At 36.5% G+C, this 17,611-nt stretch overlaps 1 protein-coding gene across 1 annotated transcript in view; it reads right to left on the minus strand.

Moving 5' to 3' along the window:
* Window positions 1-12,000, minus strand: part of gfpt2 (glutamine-fructose-6-phosphate transaminase 2) — a 31,418-nt gene extending 19,418 nt beyond the window's left edge. The window contains exons 1-7 of the mRNA XM_067377039.1: window positions 11,844-12,000; window positions 10,657-10,764; window positions 10,205-10,300; window positions 9,976-10,101; window positions 8,238-8,296; window positions 5,856-5,990; window positions 4,011-4,072 (exon numbers count right to left, since the gene is read on the minus strand). Of these exons, the coding sequence (XP_067233140.1) occupies window positions 4,011-4,072; window positions 5,856-5,990; window positions 8,238-8,296; window positions 9,976-10,101; window positions 10,205-10,300; window positions 10,657-10,764; window positions 11,844-11,850 (593 nt within the window). The 5' untranslated portion in view covers window positions 11,851-12,000. The remainder of the gene's footprint in view (window positions 1-4,010; window positions 4,073-5,855; window positions 5,991-8,237; window positions 8,297-9,975; window positions 10,102-10,204; window positions 10,301-10,656; window positions 10,765-11,843) is intronic.
* Window positions 12,001-17,611: the final 5,611 nt, after the last annotated feature.

Consider the following 17,611-nt stretch of genomic DNA (forward strand, 5'->3'; position numbering starts at 1 on the left):
GTGGGCCAGACAAGTAATTTGGCGGTGTCCCTTTGTAAAAAAGACTAAGCATCTGTACACATACACATTTAAACGCGCATACCTATAGACTAAACACATAAATGAATGGCAAGAACGCATTACAAGTCTTCTGTTTTCAGTTAAAAAGGTGTCATTTAAGTGGCCCCTAACTTAATAATTAACGATTTTTACAACAGAAGTGATTCAATCAAAACCTTACTTTAGCTCGATAATAACTTTTTCCTAGAGCTGCTGTAAAGCCAAAACAATCTCTGTCCATTTATTTTCCTATTATCACTGTGAAGCTGCTTTGAAACAATGTGTATTTTAAAAAGCGCTATATAAATGAAGATGACTTGACTAATGACTGCAGCAGATTTATTAGGCTGCTGTCACTTTAAGAGCTGCAGAGATCCAATATACTGTTACACACGCATTTTCGTTCTCAACTGTTTACATTCATTTAAGACATAAAAGACTGTGTTTACAAGGATACTTACCAAAACGGCATTTCAACATATTTGTGTGTAGGCTATTTGACCGTTTAGCCACGAATCCGAAGCCCACAGTATACTTTGCTTATACAGTTCAGCTCCGTCTCGGAGCACACGCACAGAAAACTGCCTAGGGAACAGTGTGCCTTTACAGCTCAATGAGCTTTTAATAACACTGTTTAATATCAAGCACATCCTGCAGTTTAGCAACAGTAGACTGCATTTTACAACACTCACTTATTCGGCTGATTTGGAAGTTTATTGCAAAATATGCATATACATTGACATATTGAATTATTTTGAGAGCATAGAGAGACCGATTCGATTATGTCATTCGTAGTGTTCCATGGGAGTGGGTGGGATCTTTTGGCACGTTTTGATGGTTTTGACTCTGATTGGTGGAATTTTCCGTACATCATCATGGGCAACATAGTTTTTCACAAAGAATTCCGCTGTTAAACACAATTATTTTAAAACTAAGTTGAAATGATGTGAGCTGACGGGTTCAACAGAAGAAAATACTATCAGTTAACAACCTTGTAGCTCACAATGAGGCTGTTTTTAAAGCTTTATAAGTTATTGTTAAAAATCAATTTCCCTATGGAGAAAATAAATGGAGTTTCTATTTCTGGAACCTGACTGTTGTATTCTATTCGCATTGTACTTTCTCCCATTAGTAATATGAGTGCACTTGATATATGTAAAGTCTTTTGTACTACTGCTGTAGATGGTTGCTAGGAGGCCTCAAGAAGGTATCAGTGGGTCCATGAAAAATGTGAAAAAGACTGTACAAATGTTTTTTTTAGGGCTATAAAAGTTAAAATGTGTTTTTTAGTCCACACAAGTCAATGGGGTCAGTGTTGTTTTAGGGTGCATTCACACTAGAACTTCTGGTGCGCACACAGGTTCGATTGACGTCAGTTCGGATCATTTGGATGATGTAAAAGCTTTCTTACTGAGAAGGGAGTGCACCCATGAATCGTACTTGAGTCAACGTTTTTTGTGTTCTCACTCACTTTCCTGACAAGTGCAACTGACGCATTTCAAGCAAAGCGAATGTATATCTCATTTATGGTCGCCTTCATCAGAAACGGACTTTGGTTTTCTTTAGAACATTTGCAGTACATTCGCAGCAGACTGAAAAAGAAGGTTCAAAAACCAAAATATAAAAGTGCTATGCATTTTCAGGGTATCCGCGGGTCCTTAAAAAGTCTTAAAATGTCTTAAATGCAGATTGGATAGGTCTTAAATATTTTTAGTTGCATTACCGCAAAAATCATTTATGTATGTTTTATGTTTTCTAATACGTCCCCGACAGAATGGGCCAGAGCTGGAGAGCGCAGCTCATGGTTGCTTAGTAACGAAAGACGCCACCGCAGCGCCCGAGCGCTTTGGAAAGGAGAAAGCGTCGTTTTCCATGCGTTTTTAGACGCGACATATGAACGGTTCCTAAAAGAGTTCAAATGGGTCAACGTGCCAAATGAGAGTAGAATCAGCGCTGAAATGTGTTCGGTAACTTTTTATGAATGGTGGTGGGAATTTAATATAGGCCTATAATTTGCAACGGCTGTGATGTAATTATATAAATAATAGTCTGAAGGTGCTGCATGTTTGCTGTAGCAGTGGTGTTTTCATTTTCGATTCACTGTAAATGCTACTTTGTTTGTGACGTTTAAATTTGCATTTGGGAATGCAATATTAGTCATTAGAATCGTTTATAATTCTGTTGTTGTTTAAGAGAAGTTTCAGTGTCACATGATTCTTCAGAAATTCTGATTTGCTGCTCAAGAAACATTCACTATTTATATTATTAAGGTTAAAATGCAGTTTTTGCTGCTTAAAATTGTTTTGGAAATCCAATTTAAACATTTGTGGTAAGATTTAAAAAATAGAAAAAATAATACTTTAATTCATCATACTTTAAAGTGATAAAGTGAGTGAAGACATTTAAAATGTTACAGAATATTTCTATTTAATAAATACTTTAATAAATAATATATTTGATAAATACATGTAATATAATTTCAAATAAATGCTGTTCATTGAACTTCCTATTTTTCAAACAAATATCACCATTTCCACAAAAATATGAAGCAGCACAACTGTTTTCAACATTGATAATCAGAAATGTTTCTTAAGCATCAAATCAAATTGTAATAATTTCTGAAGGATCATGTGACACTGAAGACTTGAGTAATGATGTTGAAAATGATCACAGGAATAAATTACATTTTATAAAATATTTTTTATAAAATATAGAAAATGTTTTTTATTTGTAAGGATATTTCACAATGTTGCTGTTTTTACTGTATTTTTGATCAAATAAATGCAGCCCTGATGAGCAGAATGGACTTATTTTAACATCAATAATTGTTTCCAAACATTTCGCAGGTACTTTAATAATAACAATTCTTTTAATACATTTAATATATATATATGTATTAATGTACAATAATTATTTAATATATATATATATATATATATATATATATATATATATATATATATATATATATATATATATATATATATATATATATATGTGTGTGTGTGCGCGTGTGTGTGTGTGTGCGCGCGTGCATTTCCATCGCAGGTTTGGTCTTAAATTTCATGTAAGGTGGTATTAAAAAGTTCTTAAAAAGTCTTAAATTTAACTTGTTCATATCTGCAGATACCCTGATTTTGTCGCATTCTCCTGCATCGTCGTTACCAGCCAAGCTTTGATGATGCAAACGCACTGCGGTTTGGACCCAAATAATATAATGTGAACACAATCCAGTGGGGGCAATGAAACTTGGGTTCAGACCAGGCAATTAAACCAAGTGTGAAAGCACCATTAGAACCATTGACTTTCATTTATTTTAAGAAGTGGGTCTCTCTTCGGATTTGGGGGTCCTTGGCATCAAAGAGTTTGAAAAGTCCTTGGCAAACACCACTCACAAATATTCCAAGCAACATCCCCCCTCTAATGTTCCATGAATAACCTTTCCAAAAAGTCTCTTACTTGTAGATGGTGCAAAAACAACAACAGCATTTTACTGTTTACGGAGAAACCCACAGTGATGGGTCTTGCAACATGGCTTGTCTTAAAATGTTCCCTTCACAGCAGGACAGAATCGACCAAAACCAACAACACATTCGTTCACAATCAGTGCTGGGCAGATGGGAATAATTAACTTTAGTCTTGGCCTCATTCGACAGAAAATTATATATACAGGGTCAGAGTACCAACCAAGCGTGGTGAAATAACCCTTAATAAACACCTTTGTTATTATCCCTGATTCCTGGACAGCCACAGCTTTTTAAGGATCCTAGTTCCTTGTCTTTAAATGTGCAAACTGTAAGTGAACATCATAAATCTTTTCTAGCGACAACAAATTGTAACCCTCTGGCTCCTGTTCACTGGCACGAAGAGAAATAATCAGGAGGAGTTCATCTCCGAAGATGGAAAGAGCAAGAAAGGAATGAGGAAACCTGAGTGTGTTACAGTTCAGAGAAACCATAGCTCTTGCTGACCTGGTGGCAATGGCCTCTCCTGGGAAATGAATGCTTTTGAAAACCAGAGCGAATGCCCCTTCCTGAGGGAAGATAAAGAAAAAACAGTGAATGAGACAAATGTTCATTGGTGAGGCACAGGAACAGCTATGATACAGATCTAAATGGAAACATCATCGTTCTGTTGAACGGACAAAGGTAGGGTCTCGCGTTTCTTCGTCAGCCCACCTCTGTAGCGCAGCTGAGGATCAGGCCTGAAGCGGAGGCGCAGTGAGGTGGAGGGGCACGGGGGAGCTGAGAGGAACAGAGCCCCACAGTGAGGGTTGAACTAAGGGGAATAGGGGCCCTCTCTGTGTGCTGAGGGAACTTATATTTGCCCCTACCTCTTCAATGAGCCTCTCCTGACTCACTGCCCAAAGAAAAGCACACACACAGACTCCAGTCCACACATTTATAACACACTGATACACAACTCACATTTTATGTCTACGTGCTTCAACACATGCAGCCTTTACTAAATTGCTCTATATACACAGTTTGTTCCCAGAAGACACATTTTATTACACACACATACATAATAGCTGTATATAACATTTACATAACTAAGTTTGAGGTCAGTGCAATTTTTTATGTTTTTGAAAGTCTCTCAACTTCTTTAAAAAACAAAAAAATATTCACTGCATTTAATCAAACATAAAGTGAAAATAGTAATATCCTGAAATATTATTTCACAAAACATTTTGCAATAATGAGAATTTTGGGAAAACTGTCATTAACGGTCATGAAAATAATATTACACTGCACAAATCTGAAAAATATGCCTCATTTACTTTGTACCGCACATTATTATTTATTTCCTGCTATTGATTTTGCTGTAAAACCTTTTTTATTTTTTATCAGGAATCTTTGTGTCCATGTCTTTGCGAAGTTAAATGCACAAAGCGCCTAAGCCTGTTTTCAATTAGTCTCCGAATGAGACTTGTTTCCCTTTTCTCGTCCCTTTCAAAGCAGGTCAGTTAATGTCCTTTAGCTGAAGAGGTTGCTTAGAAACTTGCAGCCGCCCCTTAAGCAAGACGTCAATGTTATCATCTTTTTATCTTTCTGCCTTCCATCACTAAGATGGCTGCCAAAGCTGTTTAGATAGAGAATAATCAAAATTTATAGTAATCAATTTACAGAAGATGCCATAAAACAGGCAGAGTACCATAGATATGGTAAAAACGGGGAATGTCACACAGTCGTTATGCTGATAGGAAGGTAGGGTGTTTTATAAACCAATGATAAAGTAGAGTCCTGTCAGGAATATCTCAAAGAGCACCTCCCTCGCTCGTACAACGTCACTGAACAATGTTTGGATAGAGCTGAACTTCCCAGAAGTGAATATTATGGCCATGAGAGTCGTCCAAAGGTACTGACAATGACTCATAAAATAAGGTCTGGTTGTCCACATTTGAAAATCTAGGTAATATTAATCACTTGGAAACGAGGAAGAGCTGTTCGACTATGTGCTGATAAATGTTAACGTTGGTTATATAACTGACAGTCAAGACCAAACTTTGACTTCGTGATCAATTTGTTAAAGATGAAGATGCTTACAAAGAAAAAAAAAAAACATTAAAACACTCCTTATTTATGCCTTACTTGATGTATCAGTGAGAATATGACTAAAATATCATGGTGAAAATCATGTAACTACCCCTTAAACAGAGCAGAACTTCTGAACTTCTTTTCTTTGTTTTTAAGAGGGCTGAAAATGAGCAAGAACTGGCCTTTAACTTTCACAATCCGAGCAAGGGATTCCCAGAGGCATGAGTAAGACCACCCCTTCACCCCAAACACACACACACATACACTCGTGATGCTTACCAGCTGCTGAATGACGCGCTCCACTAGGGTGGAGAAGGACACATAATCGTTCTCGCGGTTGTCATAGAGATACTTGATCAACTTAGGGATGACCTCTGTGTCTGTGTCGGACTCAAACTCATAGCCTTTGGAAACCTATCAATGGGTTGGGATGGAAAAGCCATGGTTACAGACACAAGCAGCGGCAAAACAAAACATGTTTTTCTTTTGTGAAACGGGCAGAATGAAGAAATCAGAGATGAATGAAAGTGAAAGGGAGAGAGAAAGAGAGAGAGATAAATACTAAACTTATATTGGTTTTAAACACTTCCTCATTGCTTATGAATCTTGTTTTATGGGATACTGTGTGCAATGAACTACTGTGAGATTGTACTAACAATAAATGACTTGATGTGTACCACTAAAATGAGAAAGACACAATCTGTAAAACAGATTCATTTGAAAAGATAAAATGATAATTATGTCATGAACAATCACATATTTTCTACACTTTGTCCTATTATGCATCTTGCCTTAAGGTCCACACCTAACAAGAGATTATGACGCAAGTTATGATGTAAGAAGACCAGGCATGCAGCATTTACTCTTTATGTCTCGACTATGCGCATGCTCTGTATACTGTGTGGTCACATTTATCGCTGTTATGCAAATTTTCGTAGACAGAATCCAGTAATTTTTAAAAGGAATATGCGCGATTAGGAATCACGCTTGAGGGCGAAAGATTTTCCCCATGCAGAATATTCAACAGGTTCAAGTTGGTCATGGGAATTCGTAGAGATGATCAAAAGAAAGCTGCTTGGTTTGAGAGTGACTTCTGTGTGAGTGCGAGACCATTGACAATAAAGGAAATTCCATGAAATTTTGCAGAAATGTGATTGCACCTTTAAAATCATTATGAAATCAAAACATTTTCCTGGGCTTAAAGGATTAGTTCACTTCAGAATGAAAATTTCTTGATAATTTACTCACCCCCATGTCATCCATGGGGGTGAGTAAAGCAGCTTTCTTTTGGTCATCTCTACGAATTCCCATGACCAACTTGTTGACCAACATGACCAACCTGTTGAATATTCTGCATGGGAAAATCTTTCGCCCTCAAGCGTGATTCCTAATCGCGCATATTCCTTTTAAAAATTACTGGATTCTTGATTTTCAACAGTTTCATTTGTGCGTGTTATCTCAAAAGAAAAATATTTCTCTGCAATTAGTTTCTTTCTCCACTGATGTCAATTACAGGCTGTGTGGGTTACTAGATATTTTGGCATTGTTTAAAAGTGCCCTAGATTCAAAAATTGAATTTACCTCGGCATAGTTGAATAACAAGAGTTCAGTACATGGAAATGACATACAGTGAGTCTCAAACTCCATTGTTTCCTCCTTCTTATATAAATCTCATTTGTTTAAACGACCTCCGAAGAACAGGAGAATCTCAACATAACACCGACTGTTACGTAACAGTCGGGGTGTACGCTCCAATATTTGCATATGCCAGCCCATGTTCCCAACATTATAAAAGGCATTAGACAAGGGCAGCCAGTTAACATCTGGAGCTGCACACAGCCGAATTATCAGACTAGGTAAGCAAGCAAGAACAACAGCGAAAAATGGCAGATGGAGCAATAATAACTGACATAATCCATGATAGCATGATATTTTTAGTGATATTTGTACATTTTCTTTCTAAAAGTTTCGTTAGCATGTCGCTAATGTACTGTTAAATAAGGTTAAAGTTACCATCGTTTCTTACTGTAAGGAGACAAGAGCCGTCGCTATTTTCATTATTAAACACTTGCAGTCTGTATAATTCATAAACACAACTTCATTCTTTATAAATCTCTCCCAACAGTGTAGCAATAGCCGTTAGCCACGGAGGACAGCCTCAAATTCACTCAGAATTAAACTTTTAACATCCAAATAAATACTATACTCACACAATTCGAAGCATGCATGCAGCATGCATGATGAACATCTTGTTAAGATCCATTTGAGGGTTATATTAGCTGTGTGAACTTTGTAAATGCGCTGTAATATAGTCGACAGCTCGTGTGGCAGGAAGCATGCGTCTTAAAAGGGGCGGCACCGAGTGTAAATCAGTGCATTGTTAATGGTGCCCAAAAATAGGCAGTTAAAAAAAATTATTTAAAAAAATCTATGGGGTATTTTGAGCTGAAACTTCACAGACACATTAAGGAGACACCTTAGACTTATATGTGAAAGAACGTTCTTGGGCACCTTTAAGCAAACTGGCTCTATTCTTTTCTGGTATGTAGTGCCTCCTTTTTACATTCTAAATGATCCCCACCCTGCATTTCTTCTCATTAAAGTTGAATGGATTTCACAGCAATGGCTCCAGTAAAGTGGTCTTTAAATCTAGGTACTCACCAGGTACTTTTTCAGCTCCTTGTAATTTGTGATAATGCCGTTGTGGATGACAACAAACTCTGGAGAGAAACGTAAAAAGAAGGATGAATAAATTAAAGAGAACTTGAGTTAAAATACATAAGGAAACAAATTATACAGGGGTGTCAAATCCTGTTCCTGGAGTGCCACCTTCCTATCTGATAATCCTGAAAATCTTGATTAGCTGGTTCAGGTGTGTTTAATTGTAAAAAGTAGCAAATTGGAATGTAGCAAAAAAAATTTTGTAAGCGTACTAATGTCACAACAGCAAGTAGGGCCACATTCCTCTTTATGACATATGGTCACATACAAAACGTGCTGTCAGTAAGATTCAACATATAATAGTTGATAGACAACAATGGCTGTCACTTTCATGTCATTAATGAATGTTTCTATTTCAAAGTGAAACAGACTTGAAGAATGGCTGTTTGACAAACGGTTCATTATCTATGTGTGGTGTAGTAATTTTATAAAGGTACTGTTGTTCATAACAATTTGTCCTCATTGAATGAACAACACTGATCAAAAGTTTAGATACACCCACATTTTGCTCATAATCTTAAAGACATACAAGCTAACTTTAATGCTACACAACAATGTAATTGTCGACTAGTTTGTAGTTTAACAATTTACTTCAGAAAAATGTAAATATAAATTGTGTCTATGCAAGAATTTAATTTTTTTTTTTCATTGATGAATTGGACCAAAATATAAAGAAAAAGCATCTAACATGCTCAGCATACATGTGAACTCATTCAATAATATTGGAAAAGCATCCCAGGATGTATCTAATGAAGTTGGTTGAGAGAATGTCCAGAGTGTTCAGTGCTTAAGGTAAAAGGTATAAAATAAAAAAAAAGTAATGTAATTCACATACTTATTTGAGTTTTTTTTTATTTATTTATTTATTTAATTTTTTTTATAATATTCATTTTTGGATTGGTTTGCCTTTAAGGTATAGTGAAGAGTAGACATGAAGCAAAGTGGGAGCGGGAGAGAGAGACGGAGAGAGAGACAGAGAGAGAGAGAGAGAGAGAGAGGTGGCTCTAGTTTTGATGACTTTAATATTAATAAAATGTAACTTTAATTCATGATGAATAAATACCCTTCACCCAGGTTTTAATAATTTAATAAGTTTTACAATTTTTAAAATAAAAGTTATAACACAATTCATCAGAAATATTTTGGAATACACTATTTCTGTCACAAATCGAATGTAAGTAACTTTGTGACAATGATCATCTACACTGCTTTGTACAGATGTTCATCTAACCTAAGATGCTCTTTGGATCATTCTCAAATCAAATTGGATAACATTCTCATCAGGCAAAATATAAAAGGAACAAAAAAACTTCTTTATAGTGTCCTTTATGAATTACAGGAGAAAGCTGATCCAGAATTAGTAGCGCAGCAAACTGTGTGGCAAGAGGAACCTCCTGCTGTCTTGTTTCAACCCCCTACTTGTGGTGTTTATTTTCTGAGGTGAACTTTCACATCTGAACCATCATTCACAGCATTACAGCTTTCACTAGCCTTTCATTTACAAACAAAACCTAATAGCTTTAAAGCCTGTTTCGGCTGCCAAGTCCTGTCTTTTTTTAATAAAAAGCACATAAACTGACGGCAACCACAGATGGTTTACTAATGACCGGATATAAACCAGATGACCATCACAAGGTCAGCTAATTTGTGTTGTCTCCCATCTCGCTCGTTGTCTTACCATTGTTCTTGTCGGATCGTTGAGGGTGGCTGTTGAGAGAACTGGGCTCTCCATGCGTGGCCCAGCGAGTGTGTGCAATGCCAAAGTGTGTGTCTAGTTCTGCCTCAAATTCGATGGAGTTGTTCTCTGATGATACAAACAAGAAAAAAAGAAAAAAATCAAGAAAATTAATCATTATAGATGCACTTTAAAGAGAAAAGAAGACTGACAGTAAAGCGGGTTAACATACTGTAGATCTCTTCATCAAGAGCTTTCACCTTCCCCGTCTTCTTATAGAGGCTGATATTAGCTGCGTGATCTTTTCCTGGGCCATCTACTGCAACACCTGAACAATAAATAAATAAATAAACACAATACACAATTTCCATCAAAGAACAACATCATTTATGGTCACTACCTCTCTTTGTCTCTGTTTTAAAGTCTTGATAAAAACAGAATGAATGCATAAGATGAGAAAGAAGGGCCTGAGCACGTTAAAAAAAAAAAAAAACAAGATTAACTGCACAATAATCCCCTTCACACAAATATCAACTGACTGCTTCAGCTAAAAGAACTGACACTCCAGGTTCTCTGCGCTGCCAAAATACAAGAAACGAGGCCACTGTTCAGTTCTTGTGCCGTATCTGTTACCTGCGGAACACCCTAACATTACCCTAGCAGAGGTGGGAGTGGCAGTCTTACCTGCAGAGTCATAACCCCTGTACTCCAGCCTTTGAAGTCCCTTTATGAGGGTCTGAATGATATCCCTCCTCGTCCGTGGCACTCTGTAATTCAGGTAGGCGAAAATTCCTGCCAAATACAAGGTAACAAGGCTTAGAGACCTTATGATATTAACAGAGTGGAGGATTAACTAAATGATGCTTGTTGGCAGAGAGACAAATGGAAATGAAAGAAACAAAGATAGATAGATAGATAGATAGATAGATAGATAGATAGATAGATAGATAGATAGATAGATAGATAGAAAGATAGAAAGATAGATAATTTGTAACATTTAACATATATTAACTTTAAAAATCAAACAACAAACTACAGTTAAATTATAAATACTTAATATGTGATTTAGTATATTGGTGTCAGCACATCAAAATTACTGTATTGGCACTTCTTTAAAACACGACAAAAAATTAAAAGATCAAAATGTACTTTGGTAAAGTAAAACTTTTAATTTGACATTATTACAAAGTGCATCACTGTACTTTAAGAAACATAGTCTTGAAAAAAATGTGAAAATGTACTCTCTTTAAGTATGTCTAAGCTGCCTTTTATTTAATTAATTTTATATTATTTCTTTTTAAATATACTTATTATTTTTAATAATGGTAGACACAGTGATAAAGCTCATTCAACACATTTGCCACGTCGAGCTCAAAGTGGTGGATCCTGATAGTATATTTAATCACGTGTCTTAAAACGCAGTTTGTGCTGCTACCTATACACACTTCTTGTGCGTCACATGCATATCGAAACCAACAAAAAAAAAAAAAAAAAAAAAAAAAAAAATCCGCAACATATTTAGCCATTGTAGGTGCGTTCGATCATAACGATTTTGATATCCTGAAATGCTGTCTAGGTAGGCAGTTCACTAGGTTGAGTCGCCACCGCTGTCGCACTGCAAACCGGATCTGTCTGTCACATTAACTGTCAGCTCGAGTGAATGATGACAAGACCTGCCAAATATTTACATTGAAATGATGTCGCTAGCATTCGGCTATTCACGTTCACACACTTGTACTAATAATTTAATAGAGACAATAACAAAATGAAAACTAACAGTATGAGAAGATATGTAACGTTATCTTATCAAAGCGATTCATATACAGAATTCCTATTCCTGTACAGTAATAATGATAAAAAGCTGAACTTACCGCACATCGTTCAAGTGTATTCTTTCAAGCTGAAGGTAGTTTTGAGGTTCTGGTGGTGAAGCGGAGCAGAGCAAGTCGCAATATGATCCAAAGACTTCGAGAAAGAATTACTTACAGCCGCCACGACTTATAACTTAGAACCTGCTCCACCTCTGGTTACCAAGGCAACTTCAGCCCCGCCCACGCTGACAGGACTGAGAGTTTAATTCTTGCTTGATACTAAGGATTGCTGTTTTTGATCATGTTTTTGTTTGTAAACCAAGTTTTTCATATATTTATTACAGACTATTAATTGTGAATACGCTCTACACAGACTGTGTGCTCTGCCACATATAGAAAATTTGTTTATTCAAATTATGCCTTTAAAATGGAGGAACGAAGCACAGATTTAAAGTGGTCGTGAACAGCATTTTTATAATGTTCTCTGAGGTCCACTTATAATGTTATCAAGATTTTTACATTAAAAAAACATTGTAATTTAGAAGAAATAAGCTATTTTCTATCCTGTTTTTGAGCCTCTCTTTTGAACACTCAGTTTTGATGGGTGTGCCATTTGAAGACTTGGAAGTAAACACCCACTGCTATGATTGGGTAACATATTAAAATAAAACATATTAAACCTATTAAAATTTAATTTTCAATGTCCCCGCTATTAAACTTGTGGAATTGTTTTGAAAACTTGAGATGTTAAAAAATATCTTGCTATGTAATTGAAACATTTGTCAACAATGTGAAACATTAATGTGTATTAAATATGCTTTATAAATCTTGGTTGTGGCAAATAAATTTTAAGTACTTGGAGTTACCACAGTTATAATTGACAAAGGATGACTTACAGTGTTTTGTGTAGAATAATGAATGAATGTACCATTGTCATATTTCTTATAGGCTATTCGTAGTTCAACCTTTTCAATAAAATGAAAATCATATACATTGTCATTAGCAGTGTCCTGGTTTAAATAAAATGTGTTGTAATGTCTTACTGATGACAAAACAAAAGATGTCGCTCACTGAAGCTTTTATTTCAGGATTACAGCGATTGACTAAGATAAAAAACAAAAACAAAAGCAGTGTTCCTTTTAGGGGTGTCGCAATATACCAGTGATGACGATAATCGTGATATTCAAAGCATGAAATATCGATATCATGTTAATTTAGGGTGTAACAATATATCGGTATAGGTGATAACCACAATTGTGTGTGAACTCGCAAGTACGATGTCAGAAAAAGTAATTTGTTCTGGTCCCCTTCCTGTTCATCAGAGTGATGAGATAGTTAGCAGATTATCATCACTCATGGCTGGCTGTCTAAGTGGTGTCCGCAGAATAATATAGGTTTCATTGACAATTGACCCTTTGCTGGGGTTTGATTGACAAGCAATCTAACCAATCAGAATGCCGTATCAGCCATTTTGTCCAAAAAAGCAGCCAGTAGTTAGAAGATTAACCTCGGTGGAGTTAAACTTGAAAAATTGTGTACATCTCTACGCGTTTGAAACAACATTCATTCTCATGTTCATTCATGTTTATTTGATGCTATAAATGGACTAGTAGGAAGAAATGATCAGTTTACGAGCCTCTTGAGCTGAGGCGCTACAGCAATCTGTCACGACCATGGTCACGACATATTAAAGAGCCACAAAACGGTTTTATAACTTTATAATAACTACACAGTTTGAAAGCTGGGACTTTGTTTAATATCCTAAGTTACCTGCTTTGTGTTGTCTGTAGATGTGTTGTCAGTTTCCTCTTTGTTCTGCAATGTATTTTTCATTGTGTGTGGCGCGACAGCGCCACCGCTTGTCGGACAAAGCAACAATAACTAAGGGGGGCGGGTCTTTGCGAAGGGTCAATTGGAAAAGTTTGTCGGGCAGACCTGACCTGTTGAAAAGACATGGTATTCATCCCTCCTGGGGTAGTGCTATCTTCTCTCTAGTAATATGGCACATAGTCTTAGAGCTAAAACATGACAAACTGGGGCCCAGGTCAGGAAGCAGATATACTGGCTAAACCGTCTGCTAGCCCTCTCATGTCACAGAAGTCAGATAAATCCCAAAACATAGAAATCCTTTCACCTAGATATTATCACTTAGAGACTGTGTCTGTACCCCAAATTAGTAAATACAAAAGACTTCCAAACCCATTTAAGGGTAAAAAATTTAAATGATGTTCAACAAATAAAAAATAGAGATAATACTGGTAAACAAATGATAATGCTTGGATTGTTGAATATTAGATCCCTTTCTTCAAAAGCACTAATTGTAAATTATATTTTCACAGACAATAAACTAGATTTGCTGTGTTTGACAGAAACCTGGTTAAAACCAGACGATTACATTAAATGAGTCTAGCCCTCAAGGTTACGATTATCGACACAATCCTTGTCAGAAAGGCAAAGGGGGAGGTGTTACTGTAATTTATAGTAATATATTCAGTATTACTCAAAAGTCATTTAAATATAATTCCTTTGAAGTGATGGTGCTTTATGTAACGTTATGTAAGCTGACATTTGTGCTGGCTACTGTATACAGGCCACCAGGGCACCATACAGATTTTATCAAAGAATTTGCTGATTTTCTATGGGAGTTAGTACTAGCTGCAGATAAAGTCCTTGCTTTTGGTGATATTAATATCCATGTAGATAATGATAATGATGCATTGGGATTGGCATTTATAGACATTCTAAACTCTATTGGCGTTAGACAACACGTGTCAGGACCCATTCATTGTCGTAATCATACTTTAGATCTAATATTGTCAAATGGAATCGATATTGATGCCGTTGAAATTCTGCAGCAGAGCGATGATATATCAGATCATTATTTAGTCTTGTGATTACTACATTTAGCCAAGACTGTAAATCAGCCACCCAGCCATAAATATGGTAGAACCATCACTTCTACCACTAAAGATCGCTTTATAAATAATCTTCCTGATCAGTTTCATTACCTTAACATACCAGACAGCCTAGAATACCTCAATGTTGCAACAGAAACTACTGACTATTGTTTTTTTTGTTTTTTTCCCAGCAAATTAGATGCAGTTGCTCCTCTGCACTTAAAGAAGATTAAGGAAACTAATCCAATGCCGTGGTACAATGAGAACACTCTTAAGAGAGCTGCCAGAAAAATGGAGCGCAGCTGGAAGAAAACAAAACTATTTTTTTGCATTTTGTGGAGAGAGAGAATGATTGAGTACAGAAAGACCTTAAAAAATCCTAGATCTACTTATTTTTCAAATCTTTTACAACAAACACAACCCTAGGTATTTATTTGATACAGTGGCTAAATTAACAAGAAATAGAGCTTCAACTTCTGATGTTTTCAAACAGCATAGCAGTAATGACTTTATGAACTTCTTTACTTGCTGACAATATTAGAGAGAAAATTATAACCATGTAACCGTCTACTATAGTATTTCGACAGACAGTGCACTGTAGTATCTGTGAGGAAAAATTTAATTCATTCATTGCTATAGGAGAGGAAGAATTCTCTTTTAAGTATTAAATCATCAAAATCAACAACATGCATGTTAGAATAGACTCTAAAATTATGTTGGCATTAGTGGAATTGCATTGGCATGGTTCAAATCTTACTTATCTGACTGTTATCAGTTTGTAGTAGTAAACGAAGAGATGTCATATTGATCACAAGTTCAATATGGAGTACAGCATGGCTCAGTAGTTTTCACTGTTACGCTGATGATACTCGGCTCTATATTTATCCGTGCCCTGAAGCGAAACTTACCAATTCACAAAATTAACGGAATGCATAGCTGAAATAAAATATTGGATGACCAGTAATTTCTTACTACTAAATTCAGAAAAAACAGAGATTCTAATATTTGGACCAAAAACTTCTTCATGTAATAACCTAGAATACTGTCTAACACTTGAGCGCTGCTCTGCTAAGTCTTCGTCATTAGTTAGGAACCTGGGTGTGCTCTTTGATACCAATCTTTCATTTGAAGGCCATGTTTCTAGCATCTGTAAAACTGCATTCTTCCATCTTAAAAATATATCTAAACTACAATAAATGCTCTCAATGACAATTGCAGAACGGTGATCTTCATGACCTCAAGGCTAGATTACTGTAACGCTCTACTGGGTGGTTGTTTTGCCCGGCTGTTAAACTACAGCTGGTCCAAAACGCAGCAGCTAGAGTGCTTACTAGAACCAGGAAGTATGACTATATTAGCCTGGTTCTGTCAACACTGCATTGGCTCCCTATTAAACATCGTTTAGATTTTAAAATCTTGCTACTTACCTAAAAAGCACTTAGTGGTTTAGCTCCCCAGTACCTGAGCGAGCTCTTAATGCATTAAAGTGTATTGCGATCTCAGAATTTTGGACAGCTGATAATACCTAGAATATCAAAATCAACTGCAGGCAGTAGATCCTTTTCCTATTTAGGACCTAAACTTTGGAACAGTCTTCCTATCACTGTCCGGGAAGCAGACACACTCAGTCAATTTAAGTCTAGACTAAAAACACATTTGTTTAAAATTTCTATACATATAAACCATTATCTACTTTTATAGTTCAAATCAGATAAATTGTTAGGCTGCATAGATAGGTCAGCCGGAACCGAGAACACTTCCCATAACACCTGATGTACTCTCGACATCATAAGAAGAATGGCGTCTACGCTAATATTCGTCTCTTTCTGTTTACCCCAAGTTTTGCCGCAGCCTGCCAGATCCAGGCTGTATCCAGATGAGATAAAAAGGACCTGAGCCTAAACGTGATGATAATGAAGCGTTGATGTTTCAACTAATCTATCCTCTGCAAAGGCCCACTTCCCTTTCCTTTCTATGTATAGATAAAACATTGTCAAAATTATTCCAGTTTGCATAGATCCACGGACACAACAAAATATTCTGTATTATGCGGACCAGTAAAGTAATTTGGCAAATTTTGCGCACATACACACTCAAACATATAGACTAACCACTTAATTAAATGGCAAGAATGCATTAGGGGTATTCGGTTTTCAGTAGGAAAGGTGTCGTTTAAGCGGCCCCTAAAGTAATAATTAACCATTTTAACAACGGAAGTGATCCAATCAAAAAACCAACTTTAGCTTGATAAGAATCCTATCGTCACTGTGAAGCTGCTTTGAAACAATATGTATTGTGAAAAGCACTATATAAATGAAGATGACTTGACAATATTTTAAATGCATAGGAGACTTATGATATCATGACATGTAAATACTCCAGTGCCAGTACCTGGTTGACCTGGCAGTACTGCACCTTAACACTGACACCTGTCAGTATGGGAGTTTTTCGGCTTCCAAGAAAACAGCTCCTTAGATAGCCCAATCTGCAGGATTTGCCTGCCTACAGTCAGTGCGAAGGGTGGCAACACCACCAACCTTTTTACCCACCTCCGTGTTGATCACCCTGCGGATTATGCCATTTCACAGAGAGTAAGTTGCGATTATTTTACTAGTCATGGAATGGGAAATGTTAATTAACCTGTTAACAGCATTTTATGTGTTCATATATTTAAATAAAGGGTGCTTCTTTTAATAAGTACGCGTTTTCTTTACTCGACAATGGCTCAATGGCTGTTCTGCAAGTCTTCCAGGAGAAGATGCTCAAGCACCTAGATGAGAAGGGCCCCGGTCCAGAAATCTTCAAAGAGCTTCGCAGCTCCACCAACCAAGCCACGAAAATGATGGTACAGTCCATTGGTCATACCATGGGTAGCCTAGTCGTGCTAAACAGGCACTGTGATTAACCATGACACAAATGAAGGTTGCAGAG

This window comes from Chanodichthys erythropterus, chromosome 22 (assembly GCF_024489055.1).
Source record: "Chanodichthys erythropterus isolate Z2021 chromosome 22, ASM2448905v1, whole genome shotgun sequence".
NCBI lineage: Eukaryota > Metazoa > Chordata > Actinopteri > Cypriniformes > Xenocyprididae > Chanodichthys > Chanodichthys erythropterus.